Source organism: Danio rerio, chromosome 21 (assembly GCF_049306965.1).
Source record: "Danio rerio strain Tuebingen ecotype United States chromosome 21, GRCz12tu, whole genome shotgun sequence".
Taxonomy (NCBI): Eukaryota; Metazoa; Chordata; class Actinopteri; order Cypriniformes; family Danionidae; genus Danio; species Danio rerio.
The window spans coordinates 42620462-42641541 of NC_133196.1; the positions used below are offsets into that span (position 1 = coordinate 42620462).

The following is a 21080-nucleotide window of genomic DNA, read 5'->3' on the forward strand; positions in this document are numbered from 1 at the left end:
AGATGGTGAACTAACCCTTTCGTGTCCCTGACGCAGAGATTTGGTGGCGATGCTTTGCACTGGATGTGTCCTGCATCATTCATCTGCCCATCGTAAGTAGCTCTGAGAAGCATGAGGTAATATCGGCATGTTTATGTCATTGAGATTATTGACCTTAAAACGCGGCGCACTGATTTCAACACGATACAGGATGTGTGCTTTAAAAAGTCAGAATTAAAGCAGCGCTTGTGTGGAAAACATAACCGATAATATATCGTTTTAATAGCATTCAGTAGATGCTTCTGTCAATAATTAGAGTGTCGTATTCATTTAGATAATCGTTATTTGACGACACATTCCAAAGATCAATACGCGTCGGTTAGTTTTGTTGTCATCGTGCCATAAAGATACAGCATCATTAAGACATCGACAGCAAGATTTTGTGCTTTCTGTCAAGAAAAAGACGTTGTTTGCCAACATTTGTTTGGCTCAAAACCATATATTGCGTGTTTACATTCGCCTGTCAACCTTACGCATTTCCTGGATGAGAAGAATCTCCCGGATGAAACAATGACATAATGCTCATTCTTAACTGGAGTCTCCTGATGCTGAAGTAGGGGGGATGAGCCATTTTAAAGCCCAGAAAATTATTCCGAGCCTTCTGAAGTACCGTTGTTTGTTTTTAAAATGGCGAAAGTATTTCTCTTTGCAGAGTATAACAAAAATAGAATGTAATATAGTTTATTTGAAAGCAGCATTTACAAATGCTTTTAAGAAAAACTAATTACATATGGTTGTATAAGTCCACACAAAACCGAGAATGTAGCTACATTTAATAGGCCTATTATTCATTTAGATTACAATCGACTTACTAATAATTAAAACAAGTTATTCATTGTAAAGAAGCAAATAACTATAAGTGCTGGATAGTTCCCCCGAAAAGTGTGCTGAAACTTGGAGTTTCTGGTGAAAACTACATTATGTACAGTAAGCCTCATCAAAGAAATACAATGGTAAAAACTAAGTAACTATTTTACCCAAAAATGTACATTTCCTCACCAATCAAACAGAAGTGGTTTTAAACTTTTATGAATGTATTTCTTATGCTAAACACAAAACAAGATATTTTGTAGAATGTTAAAAAAGCAGCTATTGACATTCATAGTAAAAACCAAAAAATAATGTAACATTGGAAATAAATGGCTGTTTTCTAACATTCTTTATTAATTTTCTGCCGCTTTATTTTCTGTTTTAACTCAAGTTGCGTTGGAATCACTTTAGCTGGTTGATTTTGGTTCATCGTGGATTACTGATGAAGACATTTAAAAAATAAAATGAGGAACTAATTAATGAGTACTTGAACTAATGTTGATGAAAAAGTAAGCAATTGTCATTGCACTCTATAATTATGTTCTGCTTTGTAACTAAATAAATTCAAGAATTAAATAAATAAAAAGAAAGTGCATTAGTTTTTTTTTACAGACATACAATACCAACAATTTCCCCTTTCTTTTTTTCTAAACTTTAAAAAAAAAAAAAGAAATAAAAAAAGAAATGCTCTATATAAATCAGGAATTAATCTGTAGTAGACTGGAATACAAGAATATACAGTTACAAAGTGATAAGAACAATAAGTAAAACAAAATAATAGAAAGACAAAAAAGAGAACAAAATAAAGATTGAGGAAGGACAATATTAAACTAAATTTAAAAATACGGAAAACATTAATTACTAACATACTGGAAGGATGATATTTTCATAATTTTCTATTAACTTGCAGAATTGTTGGTTGTTAGATAGACGTATAGCTTTAAGCAAGGAATCAATTTCAATTAAAAAATGGGCAAATGAGGGAGAGGATTTAAGAAATTTTTGTTTGTGGCTAAAGAATTTTGCATATAATATAAAAAAGTTATATATATATATATATATATATATATATATATATATATATATATATATATATATATATATATTCTTCATTTTTATTTTTGGGGACTAGACTAATAACAAACAATATCTTTCAGTTTAAAGATTTGTTTTGTTGATTGGGATTTATTCAAATAATTATACAGATCTGACCAAAACTTTTGTGAGATTTTACATGTAAAAAACATGTGAGTCAACTTTTCCTCATTTTCCTGCAAGACAGAACAAGAAATTGCAATATCAGTAAATCCTGAGATAAATGCATTGACCGGGTAAATTTTGTGTAGAATTTTAAAATGGATTTCCTTTGCTTTGTTTGGGATTACATATTTATAAGGAAGAAGCCATGTTCTTTTCCAATCAATATCTTCTAATATGATTTCCCTCTTGGAGCAATTAGATTTTTTTGTTGGAGAATTCGAAGAATAAGTTTGTTGTTGCATTTTTTATTATATTCACTAATACCTTCTAATAATAAGAAGGGTTCTATGGGTTTTTTTCATTTATATATTAAATATGATTATTTGTTAGATGAATTCATTCTTTTGGGATAGCATTTACAATAATGTTAAATTTCTTTAATGGCATTGGAAATTGAGGAATTTTCATAAACTGTTCATAAATTAACAAGTTCCCCAAGTCATCAATTAAGGAAAATAAATGTAATATATCTCTGTCATACTAATTAGAAAAAAAAATTATAGGGAGTTTATTTGGAGCAAAATTACATTTCAAAATAAATGGGAGACCACCAATTTTATTAAACCAATAATTGGGAATAAAAAGCTGTATTGAATTTGAACTAGTTAATCATCTTTTAACAATTTCCCCTTTCATTGCATGCAGGTGCTGTAAACCTGCATCATCAGGGAGCTCTCCATGGATAGATCCACACTTGCCCAGCAGGTGGAGAGTGTTGAGCGCAATGTAGCGTTTTTGCAGGAGGAGCACCGAATCCTCCTCACGGGTCTGCAGCTGGAGATACGCAACCTTAAGAAACGATGCAATGGTCAGTAAACAATAAACATAATACAATCCCTTATACTTTTCAGTTAGTTAAGTTAAAAAACGTTCTCACTCTTCACTCACCTACATGTGGTTCCAAACCTATATGATGTTCTTTTCTTTATTAAACACAAAAGAAAATATTTTAAAGAATGTTTGAAACCGCTAACCATCCTTATTAGAATTAAAAATAAATAAATAAAATAGAATATAAAGTCTGCAGTTTTCAAAAATAAACTTAAACAGGTTTGTAACATATTGACGGAATTTCTTTGTTTTTTGTTTGTTTTGGTTGGATTATGAGTTTATTTTAAAGCCTTCATCATTTAATTCAACCTCACAACTTTTATAATATGTTTTAAACAATATTAACATTCATTGTATGTCTATCTATCTATTCAACACAGGCTCATTGTGATTACGTAGCCCCGTACACATTTCTGGAGAGTACAAATTAAATAGCCAGAGCTATGAATAGCTGCATTTCATCTTTAAAAGGAATGCTGCAGGGCTGTATGACACCGCCGATGGGTCCTGTTTTTTGTGCGCTAAAAACAGCGTTGGGCAGGTCAGTCGGTGCTTTTAAAAACACTACCGGTTGGGTTCAGGAAAGGGGTAATTGGTCAGTCAGTCGGTAAGTTAGTTGACAGTGGCCTCTGGTGGATTTATATGAGAAGAGCAGGTGTGTATGGCACTCGTGAGTGAAATTCGAGATCTGAAAAAGTGTACAGTGTTTTCGCAAAAACTAAAATTAAAAAAAAACTTACATCCTGGTACATATTTTGCACTGTCCAGAAATGTAAACAGGAGTACGTCTTCATAACAACCCTGGGTTCTTTCTTTCTTTCTTTCTTTCTTTCTTTCTTTCTTTCTTTCTTTCTTTCTTTCTATCTATCATCTGTCTGTCTGTCTGTCTGTCTGCCTATCTATCTATCTATTATCTATCGATCGGTCGGTCGGTCAATTGGTCTGTCTATCTATCTAATCCCTATATAAAGGGAACACTAAAGCAACACATCCTAGATCTGAATGAATGAAATCTAAATAAAATAAGTATACATAAGTATACAGTATATATATAATATACTAGTTTAACAAAATAACTAAACATCTCAGTCAAAAAATACGAACACCCTATTAATGTTAGAGAATAATATTCAAATAAATTTTAATAAAGAGATAAAATCCAGATAAACAAAAAAGTTTTTTTGTTTGTTTTTTGCAACACCTCATTTGAATTTAAATGTATTTTTTTCTATTACTAAAGATGTTATGAGAGCACACTGTTATTTTAATGAAGATAACGGTTCAATAACGCTGTTTTGTATAAATGCACAAAATTTATTGTCCATATTCACTTAAAAATTGATACAAATATTTGTTGGGGTAAATGTAACGCATGCTTAAACCACACTTTTGATCTTGAAGGAATATGTTTCTCTTTCACCAACATTTTTATCATCTATTTTTGTGGGTAAAAGTCATTCATTCATTCATTTTCTTGTCAGCTTAGTCCCTTTATTAATCCGGTACCGCCACAGCGGAATGAACCAACAATGCCAACTTATCCTGCAAGTTTTTTTTCCAGCCGCAACCCATCTCTGGGAAACATCCACACACACACATTCACACTCACTCATACACTACGGACAATTTAGCCTACTCAATTCACCTGTACCGCATGTCTTTGGACTGTGGGGGAAACCGGAGCACCCGGAGGAAACCCACGCGAATGTAGGGAGAACATGCAAACTCCACACAGACACAACAATTGAGCCGAGGTTCGAACCAGCGACCTTCTTGCTGTGAGGCGACAGCACTACCTTCTGCGCCACTGCCTCGCCCGGGTAAAAGTCAATATTTTGGTAATATTTTCTAAAAACAAAGTTATTTAAATGAAATCTTTGACTGGTAAAACATCAGTTTCAGCATTAATTATTTATTATTACTTAATAACATTGTTATTATTATTATTGACAGTTTTAATAATTTTTTTAATACTATAAACTATCATGGAGACAACTAAAACACATTTTTACATTTGAATTAGAATGTTGTTATGTTTTCTTTGTTTTGTTTCAAACATTAATTTATATCTCCTTTATTTCAAGAAGGCGCTTCTTCACGACATCTCCTGAACTAAAACATGTTCATGCAATTGTTAATATGTTATCTGTAACATCCTACTTTATCTCTGTGTGCACCTCCACAGAACTGAGCTGTGATCTCAGTGAAAAACCCCCAGCAAAAAGCCAAGAAGGTGAGTCTCCAAGATTTCACATTCAATCATATGAAGATTGCAGTCTGTCCAACTCCACGCTCCTCCTCTACATGTTTTTTCAGACATAGAGCTGGAGGAAGATCTGCTCCAGGTGCGGTTACTGGAAACAGAGCAGCATCTGGCTGAGCAGGAAAGTGCGCTGGTGGAGCTGCGGGCAGAGCTGAGGAAAAAAGGAGCAATCGCAAGCGCACTACAAGTCCGTCTTCGAGATGAAGAGCGGCGCTTCCTGGAGGAGCTAAAACGACGTAGTCATAAGATTACAACACTGAGTCGGGACCTCCGCAAGCAGACCGATGTGGCCGCTCAACTCTCCTTTCAGCTGCATTCTGCACACTTTCGATTGTATCACCAGACTGAAGACTATGAGGAGGAGGATGAAGAAGATGAGGATGAAGGAGGCACACTGCAGGTATGAGTGATGTACAACAAATGTATGATTTACAGTAAAACAAATCCATTGTTCATGTCAAATAATGCAAAATGATGGCGAGCATTTGGTTCTGTTACTAATTGTTGTTTCAATTGTTGTCTACCGTTTTAAAACATTAATGAGTTGACGGGAACAGAGTTGACATTTACCACCATTTCGTGCTTTAGTTCAATATAGTAGCTTCAAAGCAGACACCACATGGCATGTCTAAATGGAATTTTCATCCTTTTTTTAAAGAGTGAATGATTCACTGTAAGACCACAGTAAAAGAGTTGACAATTGTCAATTAATCTACAATTGGTATATACAGTTGAAGTCAGAATTATTAGTCCCCGTTTTTTTTTTCACACATTTCTAATCATAATAGTTTTAATAACTCATTTCTAATAACTGATTTATTTTATCTTTGTCATGATGACAGTACATAATATTTTAATAGATATTTTTAAGACACTTCTATACAGCTTAAAGTGACATTTAAAGGCTTAACTAGGGTAATTAAGTTAACTAGACAGGTTAGGGTAATTAAGCAAGTTATTGTATATTGATGGTTTGTTTTATAGACTATCATAAATATATACGTATAGCTTAAAGGGGCTAAAAATGTTTACCCTAAAATGGCTTTTAAAAAATTAAAAACTGCTTTTATTCTTGCTGAAATAAAAGAAATAAGACTTTCTCCAGAATCAAAAATATTATCAGACATACTGTGAAGATTTCCTTGCTCTGTGTAACATAATTTAGGAAATATTTAAACAAAGAAAGATAATTCAAAGGGGATAATTCTGACTTCAATTGTACATTTATACAAACCAATGAGAGGAAGAATAATGACATGCCTCAATGCCTTTTAGAGTTTCCCACCAGGGGAAGTCACATCACTTGGAGGAAGTCCCATGCTTTTTATACCAGTGCTTTACAGAATGTCATGTTTTTTATAACAAGTGTAACAAAGTTTAGCAGAAAATTTGGACAGACATAACATTTACAAACCATAAATAAATAATTACATATATAAATTACATATATACATAATTATATTATATATAGTCTATAAAACAAAACTTCATTATACAATGACTCGCTTAATTACCCTAACCTGTCTAGTTAACCTAATTAACCTACTGTAGTTAAGCCTTTAAATGTCACTTTAAGCTGTATAGAAGTGTCTTGAAAATGTCTAATAAAATATTATTTACTGTCATCACAGCAAAGATAAAATAAATCAGTTATTAGAGATGAGTTATTAAAACTATTATATATAATATATATTTAGATTTAGCAACTTGGTAAACAAGTTACATTTTTAATTTTTAAGTTAATAATTTTAAGTTAATTAACATTAGTACATTTTAAGTAAACTTTCCAAGACAAAATGTCCCTAAATACACATACAAACATTATTTTTAGAGATAACTTGATATAATTTGTGATTTGATTTAAAAGAATGTCAAAACAAGGTTTTTCCTCTTAATCGCATTTAAAATAAAAGTTTCCTTTTCCATGATTATTGTGATATATGATAGCATATGATATATGTTGTTATTATATATATTTATAATGTAATTATGTAATACACACATCCATAAAAACAAAACTATAGAACTTCCGCTCACTGGATATTTTCTCTTTTTCGGACCATTCTCTGTAAACCCTAGAGATGGTTGTGCATGTAGGTTGTGCATGTGAATCCCAGTAGATCAGCAGTTTCTGAAATACTCAGACCAGCCCCCTCTGGCACCAACAACCATGCCACATTCAAAGTCACTTAAATCCCCTTCCTTCCCCATACTGATGCTCAGTTCAAGCTGCAGGAGAGCACCTTGACCATGTCTACATGTCTAAATGCATTGAATTGCTGCCCTGTGCGTTAATGAGCAGTTGGAAAGTAGGACATTTGTCTGTACTACTTTTTGGACCGTTATCGTAAGTTATTTTGTTAGATAAGCTCCAGATTTGGCCTCAGTACTGACTAATCTAATGTATATGCACAAATATATTACTGTATAACTTCCTATTAAAAATATGAATTTAAAAGATGTGGGATTTGTGAGCGGTGGTATACTGAGCATTATGTGTGTGTATGTATATATATACTGTATATACAGTACTATATTTTAATCAAATACATGCACTCTTATGGTGAGCTGGAAAAGGCTTCTTTCAAAAGAGATAAATGATCCCAAACTTTTGACTGGGATTGAACTCGCAAACAGTCATGAGTCATGAATCAGACTTCTTTTTTTATTCATTTACAGGAACCGGAATGGACTGCTAATTCTTCATGTGTGCTAGAAAGTCCTCATCAGAGCCGATCTTCAGGAAGGCTGCGGAGATCAGAGAGAGTTCGGGAATGTGTGCCCCGCGAGAGGGTGTTTGGGCCCGAGGAACCCCGCCCCATGCCTGACCCCGCCCTCTTCCTCTATCCGTTCAGACACAGGCTCCTCCCCCTGCGCAGCTCCATTGGAGGCCACTGGAGGGAAGGCGGCCTTTCCAGGATCTCAGAAGCTCGAATAAGTAGACTCCGGGATCGACCACTGAGGGAGGACATTGGGCCAGAGACAACAGAGTTATAGAGCACTTTATTCCGTGGGTTCTTTTTATTTTAGAAGCCTTGGTTCTGGAGGTATGTTTATCTTTCATTTAAATTATAGAGATGTTGATGGTCTCCAATGGCTTGCGTAGCATTTCATTTTCTTTACTATGGAAGTCATTGTTGAGCATCAACTGTTGACCATCAACCAAGATTTGTCAAAATATCTTGTGGAAGGTCAGTAAATTGCAGAACATCTCTTATAAAACATCTCCTGTTTAAAAAGTTCTTCAGTTTTATGTGTATGCGATGGTCTGTGCACAGTGGCCTAGATGTGAATTATGTCATCAGAATTGTAGGGGTGTACCTTACGCTTATTTTTGTAACAATGTACACAGATCACATGTGCGCTTTCAATTGTTATTGCACTACTTGATTTGTCCACAAGTTGTCAACATTGAATCAGGCTGTTGTTTCAGGAATGGAAAAGAATTGGAGGAGACAGGAATGTGAAAGTCTGTTGCCGAAGCAAAGATTTTTTTTGTTTCCCATAACATTTGGAGAGAAAAAGCACAGACACTGGACAAGAACAAAAATTATTAAAGGTGCAGTAGGTGATCTGCCAAAAAGCTACCGGGTTAGCGAAATATCTTTGAAACACAGGCTGCGTCTGAAACCGCCTACTACTCAGTAGGTGCTGCATTTGAATTTAAAGTACTACTTGGCCATTAGAAAAGTACGTTCTATACAGTATCAATGTGAAAAGTACGAATGGAATTCGCACGTACTACATCGCCATTTTGTCATGGTCACGTTACCTACCTGTGTCAGTTGCGTCGCTTCACTCCCATTCATGAAATCTCTCGCGGAGCATCATGGGATGGTGCAGCGTGCATGGGAAGCGCACTTCAGAATCTCGCCGGAAGGAGTAAGTTATCTGGGTATTTCTCGCAAACTGATTTTCGAATTCTATGAATTCGGACATATTACTCGTCTCGCATACTGATTTTAGTGAAGTATGTGGTTTCGGATGCAGCCACAGTCCCTTCCCTGCCTCCTGAAACACAAACGTGTGCACCTTAAAGATGACATCAGACAACCCACTATTTCATGTCATTCACCAGTAAGAAAACTTTACAGTACTTTATAATACTAACGTTACAATTCCGAACAAAAAACTGTATTGTACCTAGCACGTTTTCAGTTGTGTAGCAAGCAAAACTTGTCCTAATGGTCCCACTCTCTCACACGCTTTGTCCTTAAGCTACAACTGTATGATTAGTGGTTGGCCGGCTGTGTGCAAAAATTACACTTTTTACTAAGCCAATCAGGCCCGGATTGGCTAATCAGGAGGATCGGGAGAATTCCCGGTGGGCCGGTCCGTTTTTTGGCCGCAAGGGCCGGTGTCCCTAGCTCCAGAATCTGTTGCTCTCAGCAGTCACACTTTTAAAATGAATTTATTCATTTACTTGACCACAATCTTCTTATTCATTATTTTACAAGCTCTGCTCTTTTTGTCTATTTTCTCGCAGCTTCGTGGGCATGGTGCAGCCTGCAGGTTAATGATGATATAACTCAGATGAGTCACCTCTCAATGTACAGCTGTTGTGGTCCAGGGGTTAGCACGTTAGGTTATGATGCCATCGACCCAGGTTTGATCCTTGTCTGAGTAATTTATTATTTTCATTTTTATTGTTAAGACATATAATACTGTTAGGGTTGTTGAACATTTGAAGTTCTAAAGGAGCTGTTTTCTCAAAAAAAGACATGATAGTGTAATTAGAAACTGAATTGGAAATGACCTTATTTTAATATAGTCAGTCGTGGGCTGGTCTGAGGCTTGAAACTCCAGGGCTGAAAAGGAGTCCCACTCCGGCCCTGCATACTTTCATGCTATTTCAGACCTAATATTCAAAGTAGCATGTAAAACAATGTAGGGAACGCATCACAGGTTGTCATTGTTCAAAAATTAACCAATGTGAATATGAAACCAACTTCAGCTCAGTAAAGCAGGCTAGGCAGAATAGCCCTGTTTACTGATGTTTTGTGGTTAAACTAAACAAAAGACATTTACATTATGGATGCAGTAATTGGTCCCTTATAAAATTAAAAATAGACACATCAATCTTTCGCCGGAAGATATCAGTACACACTGGTTTCATAACATCACTTCTGTGCATATAACCTATTCATGATACAACACAATCTACATCAGCTTTACCTGTCTAAAAGAAATACTTCAGCCATGGTGTCGTCCTCCCTCCAGCATGCAAACCTAACTCCAATATTGATTTTAAAAAGTTTTGATTCAGAATTTGATTTTACAGATGTGTCTCTTGTTTGCACATGAACGCGCGCCACACATGCACACATGTACGTGCAAATGGTGGATCTGCGTGAACAGATGCGCAGTTGTACAAATCTACATTTGTTGACAGACAGTTTGGGCTACTTATCAGAATAATTGAAATTATCTGTCTGACAATATTTAATTGGATGAACTTTTTTTTTTGTTTTATGCCTTACCCAGAATATAAAAATACATATAAATACATTTAGGTCTATTAGTTTAATCATTACTATTGGAATGTGAAGACACTTTCAACCAGCACAACAAAAAAATGTTTCTGAAGCCAACCACCTACTGCACCTTAAAGTTTCTGTCCTAAACACTAGAACCTAAATTATAATGTCACTTTTCGACAAACGTCTTTACTGTTGAATCCAGAACACTCTATAAACAACCATTCACCTTCTAGTGCACATTAGTGTTGAGTGCTGTTATTTTAGCACGCTTTCAAAGGGAGTTGTTTGGAGACAACTCAAGTCGGCATAATACATTCACTTGAAATGGTCATGAAATGTGGGAAAACATGTAGGGCGGTGCTTAGTTCTTTGGGAACCAGCTGGATTGTTGAAAGACGGGCATTAACGAATTGATGAAAGATTGACGAATGGACGAAAGCAAGCCAAAAATTAGACAAGCACTGATAGCCCCGCCCTAAAGAAATCCCACCTGACCAGGAAGTAAAGACGGTCATTTCTTAGGGGGAAGCGAAGGTTGTGGTAGATTATGTTTTACTAAATAGTGAAGTGCACAGAAATATTGTTTATTAGAAGAACTACTATATACACATATACAAATAATAATAATAATAAGAATTATATGGCTATTTTAAGAGTTATTAGTGGTGAACAAAGTCAAGCAAAGTGGATCACAAAATAATTCAACCCAAGCTCATTCTGGAAACGTAGCCCCGCGGACGTTTCTGGAGACTGCGATTTACGTGGCCGGAGGTACGTAAAGGCCGCGTTTGTTTTTTTTTCGAGCGAATGCCGCGGGGCGGTGTGGCGCCGCTCCGCCCCTTCTCTTCGCGCTTGCCGGCCGACGGCTCGCCTCCGAGTGGAGGGCTTTCCCGACGCAATCAGTTTGTCCGCCTAGCTCACATCGTTGCATCGGCTGAGCGGAGGCCCCGGAGGAGGAGGAAGAGGACGAGCCAGAGCCGGCCACGGTGGACGACGACCAGGATCGAGTCCGGGGAACGGCAGGTTCCGGAAATCAGGTAAGACGAAAAACGGAATCTGGAAAATAAGGGCGAGAATGCGGCGGGATCCGAAAACGCGGTCGAAATCGAAGACGGGGGCTTTTGCTTTTTTTTTTTTTTTTGATCCGGCGGCTATTCGCGCGAGAACGGCGCGGGCGCGAACGAGAGGCGCCCGCCCGAGACGCGAAAAAGCGCGCACAGCGGCCTATCCGCGAAAACAAAAAAACGCTCGAATACGTACCTCCCGGGACGTAAATCGCGGTCCGCAGAAACGTCCGCGGGGCTACGTTTCCACAATGAGCCCGGGTTGAAATAATTTTTTGCAGAAAATTATATTTGAAAACACGCAAACACAATAGTGTCAGATTTGGTTTGGTTTGTTTATTAGATGTCTAATAAATGTCTAAATATAGATGTCTTGGCTAAAACCAACTTTGGCTGCCCATGAAAATCTAATAGATATGTAACAAAAATGCAAAAATATGCTAGTCATCAAATTGACAGGAATATATGACTACACATCTAAAGTCCGTCTAAATTGTCTACTAGGCATCTAGTGTTTAGACCAGCAGTGTCCAAACTCGGTCCTGGAGGGCCGGTGTCCTTCATAGTTTAGCTCCAACTTTCATCAACACACCTCCCTGGAAGTTTCTAGTACACCGAGAAAGAGCTAGGTTAGCTGGTTCTGGTATGTTTAATTGGGGTTGGAACTAAAATATGCAGGACACTGGCCGTCTAGGAACAAGTTTGCACACCCCTGGTTTACACATTTTAAACACAAAATTGCTTGGTGGGAAAGGAAAAAAAAATTTTGTTTGCAAAACATGCATATCATACATATAAATATTGAAGTAATTTGAAAAATTACATATTGCGTAGCATTTTTATTGCAATGTGACACATTATTCTGATTGGTTGAATCTCTACAGACTTCTGGTAAATGCAGTTTTTACATTGGAGTTCAAAATCTAATATCTGTTCCGCTATGAAAATGAATGTGATTTTCACTTCTAGATCCTGAATTTAACCCTGCACTTAAAAAAATAGAAACTGAAAATTCTGTTCACTAATGATTGATTGGCTTTTTTGTAGTCCGCTGTCAAAAGTTTTAGAATTTTGTGATTTTTGAAACCCAGTTCATCTTTTCATGCTTGTTATTTATTTACTTTTTATTTTTTTGCAAAGGATGAGTTTTAGTATCTAAAGCATCTAAAACCTACATTCAGTACTTATTTGTGTCAATGAAGTGGATTATTCTGATGCCATAAAACACTTTAGAACAGAATTAGTGAATGTAGATAGCAAATGTATTATATTGACTTTGTTTTGTCACGCTTCTGCTTTTTGGGAAAAAGCTTTATGACGAATTAAAGATATAGAAAGTGATTTGTGGTTTGTTTATTGAGACAAAGAGTGCTTGTATTTGTATTATTTTGACCAGTTTGTTCTGGTTCTGTGGCTGTAAGGGCCTCTGTCACAAAAAACAAATGAAAGAGCAATTGGTGGATCATTCCACTGTGGTGGCCCCTTATAAATCAGAAGTCTAAGGATAGTGAATGAAAGTAAGTGTTGTGATTCTACTGTCATTTTGTAAAGTATTTAAGCAATGTTAAAGTATATTTTACAGTGCTCAGCATAACTGAGTACACAGTTTGAAAATGAATATTTTATCAATTTCTCAGTGAATATAGACAATGGATTTTGGTGCATTTAAACAAAACAGATTTATTAAACAGATATATTTATTAAAACGATATTTTAGCCACCGGACATATTTAGAAATTTAAAGACAATACAAATAAATTCAAACAATTTTTTTTTTCCATTTTTTTTTCAACCCAGGCTCATTGTGGAAACGTAGTTTCGTGGACGTTTCTGGAGACCGCAGAATACGTCCCGGTGGGTACGTACGGCTGCAGTTTTTGTTTTTGCGAATCCGCGAGAGGCCGCTGTTGTGCACTTTTTTGCACCTCAGACGCCTCTCGCGAGTGCGGTTCGCGCCCGCGCTGTTCTCGCGTGAACCCACCAGAGGCCGCTGTCCGACTGACCGGATGATTGACTGCGCGACCGGCCAATCGGCCGACCCGCCCTCCTCCTTCCCTGAACCCAACCAATTTTACCGATCGACCCGCCCGCCCGCTCGCTTCCCTAAACCCGAGCAACAGTTTACAAAAGCCGTCCAAAAAAATAAAAGCCCTGATTTTTTTTTTCTATTTCGCTTCGTTCGCTTGAAAAAAATAAATGCGGCCGTACGTACCTCCCGGGACGTATTCCGCTGTCTCCAGAAACGTCCGCGGGACTACGTTTTCAGAATGAGCTTGGGTTGGTTTTTTTCTTCTCTTGATTTTTCCTCTTTTTTAAATGTGTATTTAATATTTTTCTATAACATATAAATTTGCACGTACTAGTTTTTGAACCGTTATCGTAAGTTATTTTGGTAGATTAGCTCCAGGTTTGGCGTCAAATGACTAATCTAATGTATATGCACAAATATAATATTGTATAGCTTCCTATTAAAAATATGAATTTTAAAGATAGATTTGTGAGGGGTGTACTTATATATGCTGAGCACTGTGTGTATACAACATGTATTAATATTTGTATGTCATACTTGTAAGTGTACGACTTGAAAATCTACTGCTTTGGGACTAAATGTTCTTACCGTGCTTGCGTGGGTTTTCCCCGGGTCCTCCGGTTTCCTCCCACATTCCAAAAACATGCACAACAAGTAAATTGATAAATCTAAAGTTTGCACTACAGTTAATCTGTCACCGTGCAGCATATCTTTTCACAGCATTCAATTTTTAGTCATCAGTTTTTATCAAGGAGGAGTTGTCGAGATCTACCTGAGCTCAAGGCTCCCCTCTCGCCCTTCAAACGGGAGGGAGCCCAGGGCTCAAGAACCTTTGAGCTCAGGGCTCTCTCCCGGGACAGCATGCCAAACTTGCTCATAATCAATCATCAGCTAAGTGTGAACTCTTGAAATGAGTAGAATAATACACCTGTTCAATGAAAACCAGATGATTCACTACGTTAATGAATCTGATATAACTCGATCAGAAATCTAAAAAGGGGAGAAAAAGATTAAGCCTTCAACAGAAAGTAATACTGTGGTTAAAAGAGTCTTGCAGATAACAGTGCAATACTAATTTTTTTCTTCCAAATGCACCAGCATAAACATCGTCATTATGGTCCAGTCGACCCAAGTTCGAATCTCAACTTATAATATATAATAATTATAATAATAATAATATAATACTGTTTGAGTTACTTATGTAGGTGTACATATTTTATTTTTATTTTTTGTGTGACCACCGTTATATATATATATATATATATTCAGATATTGCAGGAAAGGACATTGTGATGTTTTAAAGAATAGTGATAGAGATTTAGCTACTCTTTAATCTTCTCGTATTTATGAAAAACATTTGATATTCTAAAGCATAGAAAAAGACGTGATAGTGTTATTAGAAACTGAATAGGAAATGATGTTATTTTAATATAGTCAGTTGTGAACTGAGGTTGGCAGGTCTAAGGCTTAAAACTCCAGGGCTGAAAAGGAGTCCCACTCCGGCCCTGCCCCCACAGTCCAAACACTTGCGCTATAGGTGAATTGAATAAACTCAACTGGCCGTCGTGTATGAGTGTGTGTGGCAGTGTGAGAATATATTGGTGTTTTCTGATATTGGGTTGCGGCTGGATAGGCATCCGCTGCGGATAAAACATATCCTGAAATAGTTGGCGGTTCAATCCGCCGTGGCACCCTCTGAAATAGAGACTAAGCCAAAGGAAAACTAATGAATGTACAGCAAGTGTGCTAATAGTATACTTCTGAAACTGTGGTTAATGATCATTTTGTAAACAAACTATGGTGTCTCATACTTAGAATTAGGGCTTTGGATTAAACTGATACAAATCCACACATGGTAGTGAACACACACACACACAACCTACAACAATAAATGAACTAAGCAAAAAGTTGTAAAGGTTTTAACAACAAGTATCATTTTATCTTCAATGTAAATGAGAAAAGCTGTGAAAGTACAGCCCTGACCACCGACCAGGAAGTGTGAGAATGATCTGGTGGGAAAAACATTTGACGCCAACCTTACATTTGAGCTTCTGCTTTGACTACAGTAGCTTCTGTTGTTTTTTTCATCTTCATCAGGTAGAGGATGACTTTAAACTCCATTGATGGAAATCTGTTCATACTCACCAGTTTTTTTCTGTATACAAATATCAAAAATCTAAGCAATTTTATAGCATAGTGTAAAATGTGCCTCAGTACTTTGTGGTAATGTTTTTATTTCACTATTCAAAAGGATGTGAATTTAACATTTATGAAAATTTATGCCATTTCATAAACTAAGACTGCATTGAAGGACAGTGATTGTGTTGAATGAATGCAACTTGTTTTACAGATGACAGAGTTTATCTTCACAAAAGGACAAGAATAATGGGAGGTAAGAAACTGTGTATGTTGTAGCAGTTGTGTAACTGAGGTAGAACATTTAATGAAAAATTATGAGAACGTGAAATCAAAAACTTTGCATCTGTTTTCAACTATTTCTGATTGTAGCCTGCTACTGTTTACACATTAGATTCTGTGAATTGCAGTTAGTAATGAAAAAAATCAACTAGCTTTTCTTGTTTTTCTACCAGTAGAGCAGTTTTTATGAACAGTGAATCCGCATATTACAATGAAGAATCGTGAGGCTGTAGTAGCCTAATGATGCCAATTTTTCAGCTTTGAAATCAGAGGAATAAAATCGATTACATTTTTATCTATACTTTTGAGGGTTAATTTGTCCTCACAGTGCATCTGGAAAGTATTCATAGCGCTTCACTTTTTGCATTTTTTTATGTTACAGCCTTATTCCAAAATGGATTCAATTCATTTATTTTCTCAAAAATCTACACACAATACTCTATAATGACAATGTGGAAAAATTTTTTTTTGAAATTGTTGCAAAAAAATTTATAAAATAACAGAAAAATCACATGTACATAAGTATTCTCAGCCTTTGTCGTGAAGCACTTATTTGATAAATATGTAAGATATTAAAACCACCTACTAGCAAGTAAGGGTGGGAGAAAAAAAATCAATTCTCCAATATTCAGAATGATTCTGTATTCAAATTAGGCCTCCGCCGGCACAAGCTCTGAACAGAGAAAAAGTGTTGCAGGCGCACATATGCATGCAGCCAAATTCACTTCATTTGGACAGAATTACAGGCGCAGCGCTTCTGGTCCATTTTGGAGCCGCTGCTTAGGAAAGCTGTTCAAATTCCTTCCACACCCAAAAGTGAAAAGTAAAACCTTGAGTCATTTTAGATGCAGTGATGTGGTTCCTCACACTCGTCCAGTGTGCCACTGTCTTTATAACTACTAAAAAGCCAATATTCTTTATTAACATTTTGTTAATGTTATCAAGAAATACATTTTTTTTTGTTCTTCATAACTGCTCTTTGTAATGTGCAGAATTTTACTAACATTCAAAGCTATTTCATCCAAAACCATTTTTTAAAATATATATATATTTTAATGATGCAAGTTCTGTCATACAGAGATTCTAATCATTAAACAAAAGCATAGAAACTCTATTCTGCTTAAAATGTAAAGGCGGAGAGCAGAAAAAATAGGGAAAATGTAGGTTAAGAATCATTTTGGAATTGGATCATGACCCCAAGAATTGGAATCGAATCCATCATAAAGATTCCCACCACTTTTAGCAAACAGATTTCACTGGATTTTACTGGTTAACAGTGTTATAAATCAACAGGAGCATGTTTTTATTTGTATCTAATGATTGCCAATTGTTTCCGTGAAGGCTGGGTTTAGGGCTTGGGTACGGTAGGGCCATAGTCCAGAGGTGCTCAACCCTGTTCCTGGAGAACCTTCTACCTTCCTGTAGAGTTCAGCTCCAACCCTGATCAAACACCCCTGTATTAATTAGGACCTAAATAGCTCTTGATAATTACAGACAGGTCTGTTTGATATAGCTTGAAACTGAAATCTGCACTGTGTAATGCAATCTTCATGTCCAATGAAGGTCACAGTCGCTGTGTTACTTGTCTATGGGTTTAGTTTGTAGGTGCTGCACTCAAGATTAATGCATACCATTGGCAGTTCTAGTATTTTTATTATTATGGTAGGGTTGTAAACTAATTTAATTGCAGAATTCAGATAACACACAGGTAACATTCAAGTACTGCATTAGCCAAATATATAAGGAAGCATCAAGAAATTTAAAGAGGACTAAGGTGAAATTTTCAACACAGACACATTGGGAAAATGTGCCCTGGTGTACATTTTTGAGAACCAAGAAATATGTGCTCATGGGTACATATGGCTGCATTTTATGTGTAAAATAAATTCTTTGGGGTGGTTTCCTCCCAGATTTTGCTGATTGATGACTGGTTTGCTAGGTAGCTCGACATGTATGGCACCAGACTTGTGAGGTGGAACGTAGAAGACCAGGGTTCAAGTCTGATAAAGGACAGATCCTGAAACCAGGTAAAACAAAACCCACAAAAACTCCATGAGATTGTGGTGGAAGTACGCCGCCAATATGGCTTTTCTCTACTAGTTTTTTTTAAAACACTATCAGAAAGGGAGGATGTGTGGGTCAGAGGATATCAAGCTGATATATTATGCACGGCGACAAGCCAATCGGCTTCTCTCAGGGTACATATTTGTTGGTTTTCAAAAATGTAGTCCTGAGCACATATTTCCAATGAGCTTGGGTTGCAAAGTTTAGGGGTGCTAAGTGGAATTGTTAGTGCAGCTAACGCCCCTCTAAAAATAGGCTAGTTTGATATTGCGTAAGTACAGCTCAAGTACAGTGCTCCTGGTCACATTCACTTCAGTCAAGAGAGTTAAGGACTTGAAGGCATTGTCGGTTTAAGGAATCGAATCATGCTTGGAATCTGGCCATTTGAGGCTGTACACTTATCACAGGGCAAATATAGGGGGGAAATGAACACATATCCCAGGTAGCAAAGAATTCTGCCCCAGATTTGGCATAAAGCTGGCACAGCAGGCATTCGTCTGGCACTGGCATGCAACATATGGGCCAAACATGGCCCAGGTTTGGCTGAGGTGGCACCGTCTTATAGGCGGCCCTCAAGACTTGGGCCAGATCTCAAATGTAGTATTTGGCCCAGATGTTTAAATGTACATGTGGGCCACATAAGTTTGGCCTAGCTTGACCCACTTTTAAAATACATTTATATTATTTTTGAGCAAAGAAAAAATTCTATCAATCAGGTCGCTTCAAGAAAAAGCACAGCCATAAAGCGAAATGCTTCATGGGTTTATAAAAAACATTGCAATCGTAACACACCAACTTATCGGGCCCAGTTCAGGCCCAGTTATGGGTTATTAATTTGGCTGAGACTTGGCCCACATATGGTCCATGTTTGCCGCTTGTATGGAAGCCAGAATTGGTCCAGTCATGTACCGTAATTCACTGCGGCATGTGGGCCAAGCAAATGCTGATGGTGTGGGCCAGATCTGGGCCAGAGAAATTTTGCTATGGGGGATGGGTTAAAGAAAATTGTCTGTTGTAGCGTGAATGTATTTGCACTCAGTGTGGAAGGGTAATTTCCGGATAATTCTATAATTTACTAACACATGTGTGTTTTTCATATTTCTTCAAAAGCTAAGGAATGTAAACCTGAGAGGAAGTTTGTCCTTTTCGGCAAGACAGGAGTTGGCAAGAGCAGCACTGGGAATACAATCCTTGGACAAAATCTATTCAAGACTAAAGCTTCACCTACATCTGAGACTGTAGCAATGAGCTAGCTATGAGGAGACCATCAAATCTGAAATCATCAAATCTATCACTGAAATGGGTCCTAGTGTTGACATGTGCATTATGATTCTTAATGTTGCCAGATACACAGAACAAGAAACGGCGATTATAGATACTTTAAAGTCATATTTCGAAGAGTGTGAGGACAGCCTCAAGCATATATCTATTTTATTCACTCGTGGTGAAGATCTAGAGGGTCAAACTATTGAGGAGTTTGTACAGAAGAGTGCAAAACTACAGGAACTTGTTGATTCATGTGAAGGCCGCTGTTTTGTCATTGATAATAAACATTGGAAAAAGCGCTTGCGGGGCTACAAGAGCAACCGAGTTCAGCTGAGAAAAATGCTGAAAACCATAGACAAGATAGAGAAGAAAACCGGCTACAACAATGAGCTGCTTCACATGGTGGCGGAGGAAATTGAAAAGGAGATGAAGGATATGAAGGAGGAAAATCTGTCTGCAGAAGGCAAACGAGACAAAGCAAAGAAGAGTGTTTATGAAAAGCTTTGGATTAGGCTTGCAGGAGTGGGTACAGGGATGCTGATCGGAGCGTTTCTGGGCATCGGAGTCGCAGTGGCAGCTGTTGTGGCTTTACTGAAAGCAGAAAATGTTACAGCAACAGTAAAAGCCGTCTGTGTGAGAGCAGTCACTACAGCTCCGATCATCGCAGGCGTTGTGCTGGGAACTTCTGCTTTGGCAGGAGCTGTTGAAGGAGGACTCACGGGATGGGACAAAGCGGATGAAGCTGATTCTGTCTGTGAGGTGATGACCAAGACAGCAAAGGCAAACTTAGAGAAAGCCAGAAACATTTATAAAATGGCACAAGACCTCACTAATGATAATGAGTAGACGATTGTTGCAAACAAAATGAACAAACACAGAATCTGTTTTTTACTGTAACCGTTTCATAAGTGCGACTTTTCTTGGCTGTATTTTATATGACAGTTAACCAGTTAAACTCTGCTGTTATTTTAGGATTTCTGCCTGGATTTTGCCTCCCCAAATTTAAAAGCTTCCCAAATCCACATGCAGAGGTGTAAATGCAAAAATTTGGTATCATTTTAAAGAAAACCCTTTGAATTTTCATGAAACACTATTGAAAGTGTTTAAAATAACTGTATATGTGGTCTGTGTTATAATAAACACCTAAAAAAAGAGGTGCTTTTTGTATTTTTTGGTCCCACTTTATACTGTGGCCTTAACTAATATGTACTTACACAGGATTTAATAGTTTGTTACAATGTACTTATTGTGTAAATACATGTATTTACTGTGTACTTATGCACGATTAAATACCTGTATGTAATTACATCTGTAATTAACTTCTGTACTTACATTTGTAAATACACTGCTGACCATTGCCTACACCTTAACCCACCCTTAAACCTACCCATACCACAAAACCTGTCCATAACCCAACCTCTATCCCAACTCAAAAGCACCACAAGTGTTCTCAAATACATTATGAACACAGTAAGTACATTGTATTTATTTTTTGATGCAAGTACATAGTAGTTAAGGACACTTAATATAAAGTGGGACCATTTTTTTTATAAACT

The 21080-nt window shown here is 36.9% G+C and overlaps 1 protein-coding gene across 3 annotated transcripts; it reads left to right on the forward strand.

Annotated features, from left to right (window-relative positions):
• Positions 1 to 20669, forward strand: ccdc92bb (coiled-coil domain containing 92Bb). 3 transcript variants are annotated; one of them, XR_012396858.1, is made up of 7 exons: positions 1 to 92; positions 2755 to 2917; positions 5126 to 5173; positions 5257 to 5603; positions 7883 to 8250; positions 16127 to 16168; positions 19369 to 20669. XR_012396858.1 is itself a non-coding variant. In XM_003200893.7 (5 exons), exons 2-5 carry the CDS (start codon positions 2788 to 2790, stop codon positions 8198 to 8200), a joined length of 843 nt encoding a protein of 280 aa, XP_003200941.2. In that variant the 5' UTR covers positions 1 to 92; positions 2755 to 2787; the 3' UTR covers positions 8201 to 13087. The 3 variants fall into 3 exon arrangements, 2 of the variants coding, with proteins under 2 accessions (XP_003200941.2, XP_068072234.1); XM_003200893.7 differs by lacking the exons at positions 16127 to 16168; positions 19369 to 20669 and having other exon boundaries at positions 7883 to 13087; XM_068216133.2 differs by lacking the exons at positions 1 to 92; positions 2755 to 2917; positions 5126 to 5173; positions 5257 to 5603; positions 7883 to 8250 and adding an exon at positions 15816 to 15873.
• The last annotated feature ends 411 nt before the right edge of the window (positions 20670 to 21080 follow it).

Coding starts and splice junctions, on each gene's coding strand:
- ccdc92bb (XM_003200893.7), top strand. CDS start 2,788: ATGGATAGATCCACACTTGCCCAGCAGGTGGAGAGTGTTGAGCGCAAT. Junction 2,918..5,125: donor CCTTAAGAAACGATGCAATG/GTCAGTAAACAA, acceptor GCACCTCCACAG/AACTGAGCTGTGATCTCAGT. Junction 5,604..7,882: donor ATGAAGGAGGCACACTGCAG/GTATGAGTGATG, acceptor ATTCATTTACAG/GAACCGGAATGGACTGCTAA.